The sequence below is a fragment of the Thunnus albacares genome, chromosome 1, assembly GCF_914725855.1.
Source record: "Thunnus albacares chromosome 1, fThuAlb1.1, whole genome shotgun sequence".
Taxonomy (NCBI): domain Eukaryota; kingdom Metazoa; phylum Chordata; class Actinopteri; order Scombriformes; family Scombridae; genus Thunnus; species Thunnus albacares.
Genome location: NC_058106.1, coordinates 34092855 through 34111519, shown reverse-complemented (window position 1 = coordinate 34111519; position 18665 = coordinate 34092855). Strand labels below are relative to the sequence as shown.

Below are 18665 nucleotides of genomic sequence, written 5' to 3'. Positions count from 1 at the left end.
CTAAACGCTGATGAAAATGAAAAGCGTTCATTCTGATTTGTCCTGTTTTTTGGTGTGTGGGTGTGTGTATGTGTCTCTGTATCTTAAGTTTACCCTTTCTTTTCCTTGTCATTTCTCCTCTCTTTCACTCTTTCTTCCTTAACCCTTCCTCCCTCACAGAGGCCTTAATCTGTAGGAGATTACAAAGGTGGGTTGTTAAAATGATCATAACTTAGTTGAACTTTTGAACATAGGTCTCATAGCTCAAGATGACAATCTTTACTATGTGCTCTGCTTTTTTTTTTTTTTAAACCTGCATTAATCACACATCACTTTATGGGATGTGAAAGCAGTTGCTCGTAGTGCTGAAATTTGAGAATTATAACCAACTCTGCATCTCTCTGCAGCTTTTTAGCCTTGTTTAGCTATTAGTTTTGGTTTCACAGCATTTTTACTGTATGGTTCAGTCTCTCATCAACCCTGTTTCCAGCAGCATCGGGCAACTATTTTTAGCAAACAAGACCCAATTAACCCTCAGCGCTACCGTCCCAGCACTAAATGGCAAATAAAGATGGTGACTAGGTGAGGAAAGTCTAGCAGCCAAAGAATCAGATATTTTTCTTCTTTGCCTCAATAACTTTTTCTTGCACCTGCGATACGGTGGAGGTTTTGTATCTTTCAGGTTGTCCTGATATCTTTCTGCCCCAAGGTGGCCAAAAATTGGTTAATACAACTTTAAGTATCTAAAACATCTGACTTTAATCATCACTTTACATGCATCAGTGTTAGTGTGGTGGAGCTATTATGCAACTGTCTGGAACTTTAACTTCATTAGTAGATACTTTTTTAGGTGTTTTAATGCTTATAATGTCCCGGTGGCGTCAGATGAACATAAAAACTCAGTCCCCATCTGTTTGAAAGTTTGAGTCCTGCTACCATTATACTAGCACTCATAAAAACTGTCATTAAGTTCTTTGAAAAGGCCCCAAAAGGTTTGAGAAACTCTCTTCCTCAGCCCAGTTTAAATCAAAAAGTATTAAACGCCTCTGATTAGCTTCGCTTGGCACAGTCTATATCAGGCGTGAGCCATCAAGGTCTTTATTACTTATCTGAACACTTCCACGTCTGTTGTGTTTTATATATGATTCAGCTGCATTCCTCTTTTTTTTTCCAAATGTGACTTTAATGGGGCAGCAAAAGCACTGAACTTTTGTATGTGCAAGTTTCACTCTGTGGCCTAAATTTTAATCCCCCGCCTCGCCGCGGTGCGAAAGTTGCACGACTCAGAAGTGACAATCAATCTCGCTTATGAGGGGTTGTCATCAGCGAGGCGCGATGAGGATGATCTCTGCCTCTCCGGCTGAGAGAGGTGAATTCGCTCTGCCTGACGAGTAATTACGGCTAATTTCCTAATTACCTCAGCACCGAACGTCTCTGTAGCGTTCATTAAAAGCCATAATTGCATTGGGTTGACATGCTCTTTTATCCACTTTGGGGTCCTTTTCTGGCGGTTTAGCTGTGAGCTAGCGGTGCCGCCCCTGCCTGTCTGAGTCGATAAAGGGTGATTGAAGCCTCGGTGCGGGGAGTGTGTTAAACACGGGGTCTGACGGCATCATGATTATCAAGTCTGCATGTGTGTGTTTCTTTGTGTGTGTACTGTATTCTGAAAAAATGAACTCTCTTAGCCGTTAACAGATACTCCAAATGATACAAACCAATAAGAAAAGCCAATAAAAACGAAACCTCCCCAGCTTTTACATCATGTTACACCCACTCTGCTCCGTCCCTCCCTTTCAACTTTCTATATGTCTCCCTTCTCTCTGTTTTCCCCCGTCCTAACCACTCTCTCTGTCCTCCTTTCCTACCCCCCCCACCCCCCCGTTTCCCTCTCTTGCATTGATTCGGCTCTTCTTTGTCTCTGAGAGCCGGCCTCCAAGTTGTCAGCTGCGTCAGTATTAAAAGCTATTAGTTCTGCATCATTGCCACTACAAGTGTGCTCCTGAGATTGATAGTGCCTCTCTTCTTCCAGTGGGGGGAGAAATGGGATGAAAACAAGCCTGGGGGGGTGGTTTTTACCTCACATATCTGAGAACGGTCACCTACAGGCAGTCTGATCCTGGACTTTTCTCAGTTTGTTTTAGGTGTGTGAATTGGTTTTCACTCAGATGAGTCATAGCTCTGCAAATCTTTACCAGCAGACAGCATATTTAGAGACTACATATCCATGCGGTAGGTAGATTAAACCCAACCTAAAGGAAAAAAAGTGATTTCTGGTCAAATTTAGGACCTAAAATGAACCATAATGGAGCTTCAGCCTGTGTGGTTTGTTCTTCAGCTGTCTAATTTCTTTCCCCCAGCTGGTATAATTCTGGAAAACACATTCATATTCATATTCAGTTGGAACAAAATCACTTTGGTGTTTAATTTCCTTCAGTAATTCACTCCACTCTGCTGGGTGTTTTCACATCGCTGCAACACTGTCACCAAAATAGCCACCTTTGCTAATTTCATATACCAAGCCGGATATTATTTCTATTGTCAGCAAAATTGCCTCAGTGTTGTTGGCGGCTGCCTCATAATTTATTTCTTTTGTCCGGTGACAAGTCTCCCAGATGAGGTGAGAGGGAGCACCTGGGACGTGTTGTTGACTCAGCCTAAATGAGAAACCAAGTTGGTTTTGGGTCGAAGGAGGGCTGAAGAAAACAGAGTACGGTTCTCATATCGATAACACAGTTCACTACACTACACACACTCTCATCTAACACACTACACACACATATTCACAACAATGGCAGCGGTATGCACGGCAAGCAAAAGATCAGAATTTGATGTCCTCTTTAAGGCAACGCTATAAAGAAAAAGTACTGTAATTACATGAAGTATAAATTATGTTGTTCCTGGTTTGGTTGTACTGCTTTATTCCTAAACACAGCAGCTTATTCTGCTCATGAAAACCTGAGAATTGTTCTGCCTCTTCCTTCTCTCTCAGCTCTGGATGTCAGAGTTGCAGTGTAGTCAAACAAATCCAGCGGTTTATTGTACTGTCACATTCTAACACGCCCCTCATATTTCATTGCAGGCAATTGTCGGCTACTTTGACATTTTCTTTGACAAAGGCTGCAGCAACAAGGTAAGCAGCGGCGGCAACAGCCAAGCCATTTAACGGAAACTCAATTATGTTCACGCTTTAGCGTGTTCCTCCTCCCTGAGGCGTTCGCTGGCAATCGACGGGCGTCTTAGCCTACTGCTGATATAAGCACTTACCCAGCAGAGCCGGCCAGTTGGAACAGCCGATGCCAAGCTCTGTGAGCAACACACAGACAAGCCTTCTGATTACCTTGTATTGTACCTGAGACTCAAGATTCATGTTATGGATGAGCCAGTAAATTATCATCTCCACTGGGAACTAAAGATGGGACAATGTAACATGGGATTATCTGTCTGCTTCATAAACACAGTGCAGTCAGTTTATGATACAGACTAAGTTCTAGATGATTTCTACACACAGAAGCGTAGAGTAGACTGACTGTAACAGAAACCATGAAATACAAGATTGATTCCAATCTGTTGTGCAGCTTTATTTTGATCTGAACAAGACTCCTTTAGGACCTCCAGTAAGTTTTTACTTCTGCTGGAGTTAGTCCTTCCAACTTTATTTCTCTCAACTTTTTTTACATTTAAATTGTATTGATCTTTTCTTCTGCTGCCGCTTATGGACTCATATAGAACATGAATGTGAATAGCATGGTTCCCACAAAGGCTCACTGTTTTCAGTTTTTACCAGTTTTCACTAAAAATGCCCAGATTTTTTAGTAGCAGATCAGTTTAAACTGATTACACCCAGAAATTATGTCCTCAAGCATCCTCAAGTTGTTGTTTTTGGCTGCAAGAAACCACACAGCCAGACAATGTGTCACATACTTTGTTGAAAAAAAAATGAGAAAAGCAAATAATCTGCTCATTCTTTTCATTCTGATCTATAACGTCTACTATTTATGGACGTGGTTATTCCAAAACCTCCTTTTAGAACTTTTACACCTTCACCAGGACAGGCTTCAGAAACCAGACATGTTTCTTTCCAGCACTAAAAACCTCTTAATTATCTGGAAAGGCATCAGGCTAACGATGTTTAATAATTAGATGAAGTTGGCGAAATACTGAGCATGTCCCGCAGGGTTGTTCTTAACTTCTTGAGATGAATCTTAGCTCTCTGTACTGAAATAACAGCAGTGCTTTTTGATGTTTCTCCTCATCATTTTTTTTCTTTTTACACCCTTTCGTGCCAGGTGATGTTCTCCACGGGTCCTCAGGTCACAAAGACACACTGGAAACAGACGGTCTTCCTACTGGAGAGGCCTGTTTCTGTCCAGGCAGGTCAGTAACTCAGAAAACACTGAAGCTTTTTATTCTGCATGTTATTTTGGTTTTGTGTTGAATTTAGGTTTCTGTTGTATAAGGGTTTTTTTTAATGTTGTATTTGTGTGTTTTATGTTCCACTTGTACACCTCGGCGGTGCGTCATAGCAGGCTGCGGCAGGTAATCTGTCTGCAGCGGAGATGTAGTCAGACTGGTTGACACCCGTTATCTGTCACCCACAGAGACAGCGAGGGATCAAAACAAATCGCATTCAGCCATCAGAGACAGCGTGTAAAACTTCATCTGATAGCCGATTGCAAGGACTCAGAATCATGACACTTTACAAGAGGAGAGCTTTGTAACTGACCAGTGAAAATATTTATAGAGTCACTGTATCAGCAGATTTAAATGGCATTAACTGATGCCGCTATCTGTGAGACAGCTGTATGGATGTTCTCTTGAATAATGTTGTGCACCTTCAAACTCCAGCAAGCATGACACAGCATCTTTAATGTTTATTTGAGAAGTTCAGCTCACTGTTGTTGGTCTGTAGTGAAACTGTCATCAACCGACCATGAGCACCAATATATTTCTTACTGTAATGGAATTACCAACCAGACAGGTATGACCCAACAAATCCAGTCTTTTCAATAGCGTAGTATAGAGAATGTTTCCAGCCCAATGTGCCATTTTTACTCTTCAACTTCATATACGAATCGACATAACACACTTTCAACTACAGTTTCTAGAAAGGCATTACTTTTTTGTTTTATGATAAGGTATATTTGCTGATGAGTTCTGAGTTTTACACTTTATACACTGTGCTCAAGGCAAAAAGGTGCATCTAGTGAGAAACAGTACTTGCTGTATATCCTACGTTTCGTGTACAGTAAAGCATGTAAAAGTGCCAAATTTATTGCCAAAGTTATTTAATCTGCTGCCATGAAGTAAATGACTGAAGAGGAATTTCTCCATCCCTTAGTGTACGAGAGCCTTCACTTGTTGGAAATGAACTTCAAATAATCATTTTTCCCATCCATGTAGCCACGAAGGTCCAAGTGCCGTAAATTCCTCCGGCTGCTTATATGTCCACGTGTGGAACGAGCGCGTGCTGCCTGAAATTTATGACCGCAGAGCTACAGATGTCACAGATGACTTTCTTCTGATACCGACATGTATCTCGCTCTGTTTGTTAAGGTGCAGTAAATAAAATCTCTGGATGAATTCTTTAGTCGATGTCCAGCGCTGGACTTCACAGTGATGGAAAGTCCAGCAAACAACAAACAGTTCAAAAACAAGCATTCCCAATAAAAGTAGTCTAGTTCAAAGTTGGCCTTCGTTGTTCGCAGCATTTCTTTTCCTCTTGAGTTATTCACCTATTTCTATTTACTTTGAATTATCTGTTGAAGAACTTTGATATTTCAGCCATGCTATAGCTCACTGCTCAGTTCATCTTCTGTTTATGCCATAAAAAATGGAAAACCTCTAGATTTATCACCTGAGCGTGCGTGTTTAGATCAGTAAATGTTAAAGCTTTAATTAACTAAATACTGGTGTAATCATTTCTGCTATCCTGAAATCAGTCTTCCGTCTTGCAAAACTGAATTATATTCTTAAAAAAACAGTAATTATAACTGTTGTATAATTACAGTGCAGTATATACGCTTACTCCTTGTGTGTGTTGTGTGAGTGATCCTGTGTTTATTACTGCTGTAAGCTCTGGCACTCTGTGCACTGTATCATAATGGGAATCGTGGATGTGTCTAGTGATGTGAGGATGGATGGGCCCGGGGGGCCGGCTGTCCACTCACTGACCAGATATCAGATGGAGTCTACTGTAATAAATGACCTGCAGGGGTACGCAGACGCTTGATGTCCGGCGGCCCTTAACCACGCTCAGCCTCCTCTGGCAGCAGCCAGGATGATAAGAACCTCAAAACCTCTGACGCTGCTCAAACACTATCACAGGCTCCGCGCTCCGCTGGGTCAGATAAACGCAGCTGAATCTGAGAGCGGAGCCGAGGACGACGGTACGCCAACACCGTGCAGAAACTGGAAACTGCAGAGCGAAACTGAGAAGATTTCGTTTGACAAATGCGATGTAGAATGTCTGCATCTGCTCCCTGTTTCATTTTACGCACCTGTGTGTAAATTTATGGAGAAGGAGCAAATGCAGATGCTTCCATACATGACATGAGAGGTCACTGAATAGTTTGGAGATGATGAATCATCTGCAATCACTTCAAAGTCACCAGAGCTGAACCATCTGAACATCTATAGGAGATCTGACATTACAGTATTCTCCACTACCATCATCAAAACTCCAAATAAGGGAATATCTTGTGGGCCTCACTGCCTGGTGTTTTGGTTCATTTCTCCAGCAGAGTTTCCAAGACTTTTATGATCTCTGACAAGCATTGAAGCTGTTCTAGCAGCTTGTGGAGAATCAGCACCTCACAAAAACTCTGTGTTGGTTATTCCTTTAATTTGTCACCAGAATGTATATATACACTCACTGGTCATTAGGTACATCTGTGCAATCTAATGCTGCAATCCAATAGAAAAGCTCTGCCATAAATTCTACTTTTATGAAATTTATACATTTTCAGTTTTTATTGACATTGTCAGAAAGGTGATAATTCTACTTTATGTTTATTATTGAGGTCGTAGTGGGTGGTGGTGCTGTACTGGAGTGCATTATATTGAAAAGTGTTCCTAATATTTTGCCCCCGACATTCACTGAGCATATTACTTCTCACAAGAGGATGAACCCTTTCCACTTTGCGCATTCCATTAGTGCCACCTTAAGGCCAAAATCTCAAATGTTCAAATCCACTGGTTGGCAGAGTTTGCATCTTCTCCCTGTGTCTTTTTTTTTAACCTTGTGCCAGATTTTACAGTCAGCAGAACATCTGGGCTCTTGGAGGCATAGTGACATGTTGTAATGTGGACACGAGCCAAGACGCAAACTCATACACACGTGTTTACAGCTTCAGCTCAGAATCAGCCGGTTTTGATTTCAATGGAGCTGAGTCAAGCTTAAACTTATGTGAGCCGAGCAGTATGAGCAGCGTGAAGAGGGAAACTTAAAGAGGATGAAGAAAATAAAGGCGAGGAGTGAGTGTATGTGTGTGTGTGTGAGAGAGAGAGAGAGAGAGAGAGAGAGAGAGAGAGAGAGAGAGAGAGAGAGAGAGAGAGAGAGAGAGAGAGAGAGGTGTTATTGATGTGCTCGCTCCACCCCGGTGCCCTGACAGTCCCCAGCCTCCTCGAGGGGCCGTAAACCAGAAATGGAGTTTTTAACAGCATTCACTGGCTGCTTGCTAGGCTCCTATGGTGTACTTTACAACACACACACACACACACACACAGCTCCTTTACACACTTCACAAGAGTACTTGCATACTGCTATACTCAACTCTCCTCTGGCTACAAGAGAAAACTTCCAAAAGTCACCTTGAAGATGACAAAACTCTCTTACAGACACACACACACACATACACACACAGTGGCCTCTCCTCCTGGGTGTTGAGTAAGAAGCACCTTCAGCTCTGATCGACTGTAGTGAGGGCCGGGCATAAACATCCAGTGGTTTGTTTTAATACCGACTCTGTCTGTGGTGATTTATCGTGGCAGAGACCGAATCCTATTTGATGTGTTTGTACGAGTGCAGCAGTAATTAACTCTGAGGCTGCGTTTCTGTGGGAGGTGCCGGCAGAAGAGAGAAAACGCACGCAGCAGGCTGGAACAAAACATTCCTGCAAATCCTCCCGGCTGGCAGCGTAATAAATTAAACAGCGAATCATTTGTCATGCTCTGATGTGTTTGTGTAGCTCGAGTATTGAAGAGGAGGGTCCTTTTTTTTCACAGTTTTACCTACTTAATGTTCACCGAGAGAAAGGAGGTCACACTTTTTTTTTGGCAAGAAAGTCCCGTGATCCTCCGAGGTGAGGCGGTGGCCTGGTTACCTGCGTTGAGGGCCACTGAGAGCAGCTGAAACAAAGGCGTCTGTCCTTTGTCAGGACTTTCATTGGACGGTCAGGTCTTTGTTCCCGCCTACTTTCATGACTCACCTCCTCTGTCTTTAGTAGTGCTGTAGCTCTTCCCAATCTCCTCTTTCCCCCCGCCCTCACCTGTCCCGGCTCAGTTTTAAACACCCCTCCCCCTCTCGTCGCCCCCCCTCTCGTTTGAACTCCGAAGGTCCTTGAGCTGTCCAACATCCGTGTCGAGCCAAGCCTCGACTTCTTTGGGGCTGTAATTTAACACACAGGCTGGATTTGTGTTTGCAGAGTGATGCTCAGGATATACGGCCCATCAGTTCTACTTCTTAGCTTTGCACTGAACATGAAAGGCCTGAGAGGTAAAACCGGAAGGTAGATTGGAACAAGAGGGAGGATGTCAAAGAGCCTGGGCTGAAATGCGGCTGTGAGCATCACCAGTGACAGAGATGGGGTCAAAAGTGGTTCAGCCATGCCGGTTTGGCATTTTTTTATGAGAGAAATGCATCCAAGTGTCTCATCTAAATGCTTTTGGTATTTAGAGGAGAGATCCATATCTGGAAGCATTGTATTAAAGCTCACAACTTTATTGTTTTTGTTCAGTCTCAGCGCTCTCATCAGCCTCGTTTCAAGATGTTTTCAGTAAAAAAAAAAGTTCTGATAACCCAACTATATTCCACCTGCTCAGCACCAAGCAGCAAACAGACACTGTTGGCGACTAGTTGGGGAACAAAGTGGAGCTTTTGGTGACTAAAGGGCCACATATTTTCTTCAGGAGATGGTGGAGACCAAACCGGAGCTAAAAGGAGAGTGAATATTAGACTTACATTCAGGAGGTAGCCAGAAACACAACTCCAAATGAATGCTAATGTCAGTGTGTTTCAGCTGGATGTGTAAATCGACAGCTGTTTCCTAACAAATTTGTAATATCAACTTTGAGGTGGTATCAATGTTGTGTTTACAGTTTGTCGTGCTGACCCCCATTGGCCAAAAAAATCATATTAGGGTTAGGGTTAGGATTAGGGTCAGGGCCAGGGTTAGGGTTATGGTTAGGGTTAGGGTTAGGGTTATGGGCAGGGTTAGGGCCAGGGTTAGGGTTAGGGTATCACTATATAGTATTACTATAAAGCTGAAGTTAACCTTTTGGTTCTCAGTTCCTGTGTCTTGCAGCAAAAACACTTCTCTCTCTTACACTTTTAGGGACACTGGAATGATTAGTTGAATCCACGATCTTGCCAATACAACTGTGTCTTGCACTCTTTGTTTCTGTGTTAATTTTGATTATTATAAAACCTTTGAGAATTTAAATTTTAAAACTCAGATGATAAAAACGTGTTGCTTCGGAGTAATGCTTTTGAACTCTGAATTCATTGGAGGAACACCCCTCGCAGTGATCAGATGAAAACAGTTAAACTTTTGAGAAGACATGATCAGCTGTCAAACTGCAACGGCCAACCAATGAATGACATGGGATCCCGGGAAACCATCTGTGTTACCGTCTACTATTTTACAGTTTCACAACTCTATGTCTTTTCATCTCCTTTAGCAACACTGCTTCACTGCGCCATATGTTTCTATGTCTGAACAGAGCTTTAGAGAGACTCTAGTGCTCTACTGCTCCGCTGTTTTCTCTGGAAATCTGTAAAAACTGAAAACGATGAGGCTTGAAGTACTTAAGCTACTTCCCCTCACTTTATGGAGCTGCAGATATGTGTGTAAGGTAAATGGTTAAAATGTAAATGACAACAGTTTAAATGAATCACTAATGCGATGCCATGTATTTCCAGTGTAATTTCATGGAGAAGGACTGCGTTGAGCTGTTTCTGTGGGCCCGGTTGTGCTTAATGACACTGGCATGTTGATGTACGACATGGCAGCAAGAGCCCGGCTCCATTCCCTGACTCATTTCCACACATGGTTAACTCTTTCTCCCAGCATCTGAGGGGCCAGTTTACTGAAGGCACTGTGGCCCTCTTCCATGGGGAGTTTGGGCTGACTGATTACAGCAGAGCCGCTGTAGTCGCACCACGACTCGACAGTCTGTTCAGTTTGTATGTTTTAATACTTAGATCTGAAACAGTTTGCTGCAGTTATTTTGAGGGCAAAGATCTTTGGTCCCAAACCACTTTTTTCTTCCTGTTGTTTTTTTTTAACGAAAGGTTACTAAAGGTCAAGCAATTATTCCTTTGACTTTTATCGGCCTTTTGCCAACTTGAATTTGACTCCAGCCGTCCGCCGCCTCTCATGAGCACCAGGCTCTGTTACAGTTCCCAGATTACATCTAGTGCTAAATTGAGGCTTCTTGTGTAATTTCCTATAAAATAAGTGACAACAAATACAAAGATTGTTTGTTGTCTTTATAGATATTAAAGGGAATAGATCCAGAAATGGAGCAGGGCTAGAATATCAAGTTTGTACAGTAAAACAGATAAACTTGCAACATAGATGGCCGTTTCTTTTGGCTACATTTGGGAGGTCTGCATTAGCATCACCTGATAATTGGAACAGAGGGAGAGTGAAGGAAGAGGAGCTGAAACAATAGATAATAACCAGCGGAAGATTTTTCTTTTCTTTTCTGCAGATTTGCATTTCAGCCAGATGTACACAGACCACACGTCAGCCTTCACTATATATTGAGCTCACTGGTGTTTAAGCCACAGAGAAAGCACAAAGCAGGCATGTGTTAGTGACCTTTTGTGTTAGTCAGGTTGTCTTTGTCCAGTTCATTAGTTCTGTGATGGAGTAGAGGGCAGAAGAACGTCTTTTAGCCTCCTTTGCAAAGTTTCTGTCAGTTACAGTTTGTTTTGCTGAGCCAGAAATGTTAAAAGCTTAACTTTGATTCTCAAATCAGGTGTTTTGTCCAGTAATCCTTTCAACATGAAATACAATATACAGTCAAATACAAATTATAGTCAGAATTCAGCCACTTCTTCTTCTGATCTTCAAAAAGTCATCCACACATTCATAACCTTCCATTTAGACTACTCTAACTTGGTTTATTCATTATTTCTAAAATGCTGCAGCAAAGCCTCCTCTCCTAGTTTCAGAATCTTTACACTTGTTACCAGTGCGTTAAGGCACACAAGGACTTGGGACTCCTAGTTATATTTCTAAATGGCTAACTCACTGTTCAAGATCACTGGGTCTGAGATCTTCAGGCTGTTTCAACCAGATTGAGGAATAAAAGAGATTGTGGCTTCGCTATCAGGTCTCTGAAGCTTTTGAACAACCTCCCCGATGGGCGTTTGACACCAAACAAGTGAGCATGCATAGTTTGTGCAAGGAAGGGCATAAGATGAAGAGCATTACATAAATCATTACCCAGCACACAAAGCAGCTAACTAGGAGGCTCCTTTGGAATTAGAATATGGAATAAATTAACAGTCACAATATTGATTTTCTAACTCGTGCAGTCACAGCTACAGTTAATCTAGCACCATCGTAACTGCTACTTCCTGTTGATGCTGCATTGCCATTGGACGTGCATTATATAAAAGCAGGGCAGAGCACACAGCGCTGCGGTTTGCGCCGCTACAAGAAGAGCACTGCAGCACTTTTCATCAAAAGCACTGCTCTCGCTCTGTGCAATGTTGCATTTCTGTGTTTAGTGTGCTCTAACCTCCAGCAATGACGGGCGCGTAGCACAAAGGGAGGAGGTGTGTGTGTGTGTGTGGGGGGGGGGGGGGTTAGAGCATCCTTGTTTGCCGTTTGGATAAACATTAATTTACATCCAGCAGTCAAACGTGAAGTTGATCAGAGTGATTATATGTCATAATCATCATCGTCTTCTCCTGGCCTCCCGATCGCTCGTGCGTCTTACTGTAAATGCACTTCCTCCTCGCTGCCATCTGGAGATTTCACCAGGTCTGCATTCATAACACACTTACGCACAGTCTTGCTTATTAACATGTAGTAAACCATATTGCCTTTTACACACACATCATCATTTCTATAAGCACCATTGCATCTCTGCTCACACTGCAGAGGCCTGAACTCAGCAGCACTGCACTGCTGCAGGGCAGCTGGAAGATTTTTTTTTATCAGCAATTGTTAATTTTTCTTCTATTATGAACATACTGATGATGATGATGTCACACGCTGATGATGATGGCTGACTCAGTGAAATTGTTTCTGCCTTTTTAAGTCTGATATAAAGGCGTTGCTGTTATTGTCATGATATACTGAGGATTGTTATCAGCATGAAATAAAATGAGTAACAGTTTTATTTACTTGAACTTTTTTTCTGAGGTGAACAACACTCATTTACACCCACTTGAACATGAATTACTGTACATACGTGAATGCATAATTTGCCATTCAAAACAAATTCAGTCGGTTACCATAGAGAGAGAAGTCATGAGCTGCATCTGTAACTTGTTAAATTTGTTCATACAGCAGCTTATATTTATCTTTTTGGAATTTCAGAGCACCTTTTCCTCTTTCTCCTTGACATTTCATTTTTTGTTTTAACCCTGTATTAATGTTTTTGTTGTGAGTTCTTTAGAGGAACCTCGCGCTTGAAATAATATTAGACTTAAACAGATAAGTGTTTTAAGTTCATTCGGCTGAACCAAAGTCCTGCTTCTTGTTCTAAGCGAACATGCACAGCAGGGACGGGTGACGGTGCCAAAACTCCAAATTTTAATTCAAACTAAACTCAACAGCAGCTGATTTTTGGTGATTAGAACACTTTTAAACACAGATGAGGACTCCAGAAAGTCTTACGTGTAGGTGCGTCAGATGATAAACTGACTGTGAAAGCACCAAAAAGACCTGCACGCTATATATATCTATATATATATATAATATGGTGGTTACCATAGTGAAACAGTGTGTATTGATAACGGTTTTCCTGTGCTTCCTTTTTAGGGGAGGAGCTCAAAGGAAAAATCACCGTGCGTAAAAACAAGAAGGATCCTCGCTCACTGTTGGTCACCTTTGACCTCCAAGACAGGAAGCAGACCTACAGCCTGCAGTAAAGTCAGCTGACCAGAGAACTGTTAGAATAGTAACTACATATAGAATTTTAATTAACCAATGGAGCAGGTTAGACTTAAACATAAGATGTTTGCATTATTTCTGTGCCTTGTAATAAAAAAACACAATGTTGTATGAGTTATTCTGCTTGTAAGTGTGTTTTATTAAGCATACAGTTAGATGATCATAGCCCAGTAAGCATTGATTTGGTGACATCTAGGTTAAATATATTGTTTCAACACCATTTAAAGAACTTTCAGTGTAAACTTTTGTTTCAGTGTGAAGCAAATCCTAACTACACATTCAAATATAGTCGTATAAATGCTGTTGAAACAAAGATTATATGAATCCAAGAACTTAATGGGGGTAATTCAGACCACTGTCATCATGCACCATAACTCACATGCCTCCTTTCTAATCAAATTGTCTTACTAAAAAGAGGAACTGGCTGCCAGCTCTTTCTTAAAGAGATTTTGAGGTTTTTCCGAGTATTCCTCTTAATTTCCCTCCACATTCTCCTCCTTATTGTCCTACTTTGAGCTGTGTAGGATCTCGCCGTGGACATCATCCATCTTCCGTGAGTTTACTGGGACAATGCGAAATGAATTTAAGCTTTAAAAAGGCTGACTGAAGCCTCTTTACATACTTCATTGAGCAGCCCTGCTTACAATTAAAGATTTTTTTTTCCTTGCTTCTCTCTCCCTGAGATGATGAATCCCGGACACTCAGAGAGAGTGTAGTCATCTGTGCGGAGGAGGAGCAGACTGTGGGGCCGGCTGCTTGTCTTATTGCAGACTTGCAGTCACCTTTTTCTGATGTATTTCTACTGCTTCTGTGTCCTCTCTGCCGTCGTATTAATACGGTCTACTCACATTAGCTGTGTGTGGTTTATGCTCACAAGAACAGGCTTTTCTGTGGAAGATGTGTGTGAAAGTTTGTTCAACAGGACTGCAGTTGTCTCCTAAATGTCTTGTCAGCTCTTCAACCACAGTCCATTGATTAGTTTCATTTTCAACCTGATGTTCTACCTGGATGAGATGAATCTATGCAGACTTGTTTTTGAAAGTTTAGCATGTTGAATTCCTGCAGGAGCCCTGTTTTCCAAATGAACAAAGCATCTTGAGTATTTTTTGATTTATTATTTGGCAATGATTCAAATCAAACAGCTAAAACTGACTTTGCTGTGTTTGAAAATCTTAAAAGTGCTTTGGCACATTAAAAATACAGATATCACTTGCATCTCATAGGCTTTCTGATGCACATAGTGAGAGATTATATCTTTTAAAAACTGTCTTATTTTCCTATAAAGTTCGTTTTGTAAACCCATTTTGCACCATTGCACATTCATAAAGAAAATGAATGTTATTTATCTTAACTTTAGTAGTTGCAGTAATTTGTTCTACTTTTCCAAACTTGATACTTCAGCTGTAGATGATTAATTTGCACCAATCGACAGCAGATTTATGTTGGGGTGGCTTATAGGCCCACTGTCTACTGAACAACACCTTTTTAAAGACCAAGTTGTTACCTAAATTGAGAAAAGGGCCATAAACTCAGGAAAATTTAGCTCATATTTGTTTTTAGGAGACTACAAAAACACACACATGAATGGAAAAGACACCGTTCAATAGTCATTATTACGTTTTAACCGTTTTTGCTGAACTAGTGGCACAAATTATCGCCTGAACTTGAATTGTAATGTGTGAAGGCTTTGTCACCCAGGACAGGACTGATGATGATGGTGATGGTGATGATGATGGTGATGATGATGATGATGATGGCAGCAGCCGTGGGCCTCTGGACGACCCCCTGCGCTGAATCACTGCTTTCCAGGCCCCTGCAGATGGATGCGTCTTCTTATCACTCAGGCGACAGTCGGAGTGATCAATTAATTACACGAGCTCATGTAATTAACGAGCACGAGGAGACACCCAGAATACCCCATCCACGAGACGGTTAGTTCAGCTGCTTCATCAAGACTTTAACTGGTCCAAAAAAATCAAAAATCAAAAAGAAATAGAACTGAGGCACCAATTTTAAGTCCAGTCTGCCAGACATCGATTCGAGCTTATATTAAACAGTTAAACGGTATTTTTAGTTTGTGAAGGTGGTTCTCTTTTGTGAAAATGATTAAAAGTTGGGAACCAGAATGAAAAATATTTTACATCAGCTGTTTTTGAAATCTCTGCAGGTTCCTTAATGCATGCAGCTCTGGCAGATGTGGCCTTTTTAAAAAAAAAAAAAAAAAAAAAAAAACTATGCGTAAAGCTCAGCAAACCATGTTCTGCTACATAGAGACAAGCTGGATGTATTGGCATGGTATGTATGTATGTGTGTGTGTGTGTGTGTGTGTGGTGTGTGTGTGTGTCACTCCCTGTGTTCAGCGGACTCTGGAAGAGGAGCAGAAATCAATTACAATTATTCTCTGTTGACAATGTAATTAAACTCAAGGCGGCGGCTAATACACCCGCTCCAGTCTCTTATCTGGAACGGACGGAGATTTACAAGCGGAGGGAGCGCAGCGTGCATAGCAAGTGAGCGGCCCCCGAGCGGGACTCTGCGTGTCCCAGTGTAAACCACTCCGGTACCAGCGGGGAGACTGCCTGAAAGCTTCTCAGCTGTCGTGAAATCAGCGCAGGTTAAAAACAGGACAACCTATAAAAAACAAAACAAAACTGCAGCCTCGTTATTTTAATGAGTCTGTTAAAAAGCGAGCGGATGAGAGAATAGATCAAGAATTATCTGAGTTTATGAAAGAACAGGCCTGTAGTTACGCTATTCTTATGGGCTTTGGGTCAGCGCGTTAAACTAGCCTATTACAGTTTGATAAAAATATTTTAAAATGATAATCAATTGTTCTTTAAGATATTTGGATAGCCTGATTTTCTTGCCTTATAGGCTGTAGGCTATTATATTTGAGCAAGTGCTGAGTGACGTATTATTAGCCTATAATGATTTTAGCTCTGCATTAAAGCATCAATAAAAATGAGTATCTATTATTATTATTATTGTTATTATTATTATAAGATTTGACAAGGCAATTTGATTATTATAGGGTAATTATTATTACTATGAGGCCTATTATTATCCATTAGGCCTATATCTGTTATGTTCAGTTTGGCTTTACCTCTTAGGCCTATTCTCGGGCAATATCTAAACGTGGTTGCTAGGCAACTATGCATATGCCTAACCGTTTATTTTTCGTTAACATATTTACAACTGGACGCTAAACACGTCTGAGTTTAGCTTCCAAAGTACAATCAGCCAATCAGAGGAGAGGACCGTCCGGCGCTAGTCTGCTTTATTGACAAAAATATTTCAGTGTTGCTGCAAAACGTCGAGATTAAACACTTGATATGAAATCAGTTTTCCCTGTCGTGTGTGTGTGTAGGCATGTGTGTGTGTGTGTGTGTGTGTGTGTGTGTGTGTGTGTGTGTGTGTGTGTGTATGTTTTATGTGCAGCCTATGTAGGCCTACCATAGCATACGTGTGAATGTGTCTGTGTTGTCTACTGTATCAGTCTATGGAGGCCTGCAGATACAACTGTTTACAGTTAACGAGTTTCTCCTGAATTGATGAGACAAATGAGGTCGCTCGTGTATTTTTAGTTTGTGGATAAATAACCACACACTCGACTTGGATATGTATTACCCGGTTAAAGGGAGTCTTGGACAATGTTATGCGCAATGCAGTGTTTTAGGATCTCTACAGTATGGCACTTTTTTTTTCCCTCCTCCGCTGTCACAGCTTCCAGTCCAGACTCCAGTGGTTGGCTCCAGTTACTCCTCACACACGTGATTTTAGAAAAAAAAGGCCTCCTTCTTGCGTAAGACTTAAACAAATGAGTAGCTTTATAAAGACCTCGCCCACTTTTTTTTTAAACTTTTTTTTTCCTTGATCAATGCTTCTATCGGTGACGCACAAAGGAATATAGAGCCTAGAGCGCGCCGTGCGTAAAACCTGCCAAGTGGAAAAACTATTTATAGTTCAGACCATTTTTAGCACATCGTTTTTAACAGTCTATTTTACATACACGACTTCCTACAATTACATTTATGTATGTATATAGATATGCATAATAATATTTATCTACAATGTCAGCCTCGTCTTCATATAGGCTAATAAACACTTTGCTTTTATAATCTAGTTTCTGAATCTATAGGCCTGAATGTTAAAGACGGAACAAGACAACGTTATTATATAAAAAAACCCCCAAAAGCTTGTGCACGGTGAATTCCTGTTCCCAGGAACTGCTACTGTAATAGTAACTGTACTAGAAAGACTCGACTCAGCACGATGCAAACACTAGTTGGACCCACATACCACTCTGATGCATCTGATCTCTTCCAATAATCTGCCTGAACCTGGAAATCTTTATCCTAAACGAGGTGTGTGTGTCTCTGTGTGAGTGTGATGCCTTTGTGTACGTGTGTAAGCATCTTACACATCCCTGGAGACAAGTGTATTAATCATCTTTGTAAGAGTACGTCCAGCGCTCACGCATGCACCGTGCGTAATCAGGAACGCACACGATTCACGCACGCATACACGCGCCCCCCCGTCGTGTTGGCGCCAGTTGTCCCTTTAAAAATCCGAATCCAAGGCCAATGATTTATCAAAGTCCTATTATCAAGAAAATGTCACGCGAAGGGCACCTTGCTCTGCACTGACGCAAACCCAGGTCTTTCCCACGGAGCCACGGAGCTATAGAAAAGCTTTGCACTTGGTGCTTTGCGCGGCTACAACCAGTCCGCTTCCAGACCTCTCTCGTCTTTTTACAGCTGTTTCCAGCCTGCCACCAGAGCTCTGCAAAAATGGTAAGTGTCTAAAAACATTATCTTTACTCTTTTTTTCCACCTGCGGTTTCAACTGTATTATGGACTCGTTGTGAGCTGTTTTAATATTAATTTGATACTTTTTTTTTTTAACGCACTTTGGCACGTCGAGGTACTTGCGCTGTCCGTGGTGCTGAAATGCAGCTGCTGCCTCATTAAAAACTTTCTGCACTTCATTCTTTCACCATTTTTCCTCTTTCTGTAATGACTGTTTTTAAAGGTTTAAATTGGAAAGAAAGTTTTATTAATTCGTTTTCCATTGAAACAGAAGAGATTACAGCCAGGTGCAATTATTTCCCCCCCACTAATTAACAACACAGCTAAGCATTAATCAATCAACTGTTTTTTGAACCTCCTTTTTTTTTAGATTCTCGTTGCTTTTCTGGCCGCTTTCCCGCACACCCCCCCTCAAAGCTAAATTTCAGGGAGTCATTTGTAATTCCGCCGCCCCCGGTCCGCTCACTGCTGTAAAGCCGGCGATCTAGCATGCCTGCCGGGGAGAGCGGAGCTGCCGAGAGACCCA

The 18665-nt window shown here is 41.6% G+C and overlaps 1 protein-coding gene across 1 annotated transcript in view; it reads left to right on the top strand.

The window, feature by feature from the left end:
* The window catches only part of prmt3 (protein arginine methyltransferase 3), a 60465-nt gene extending 47016 nt beyond the window's left edge, over positions 1 to 13449 (top strand). The window contains exons 14-16 of the mRNA XM_044355682.1: positions 3059 to 3109; positions 4266 to 4353; positions 13200 to 13449. Of these exons, the coding sequence (XP_044211617.1) occupies positions 3059 to 3109; positions 4266 to 4353; positions 13200 to 13309 (249 nt within the window). The 3' untranslated portion in view covers positions 13310 to 13449. The remainder of the gene's footprint in view (positions 1 to 3058; positions 3110 to 4265; positions 4354 to 13199) is intronic.
* Positions 13450 to 18665: the final 5216 nt, after the last annotated feature.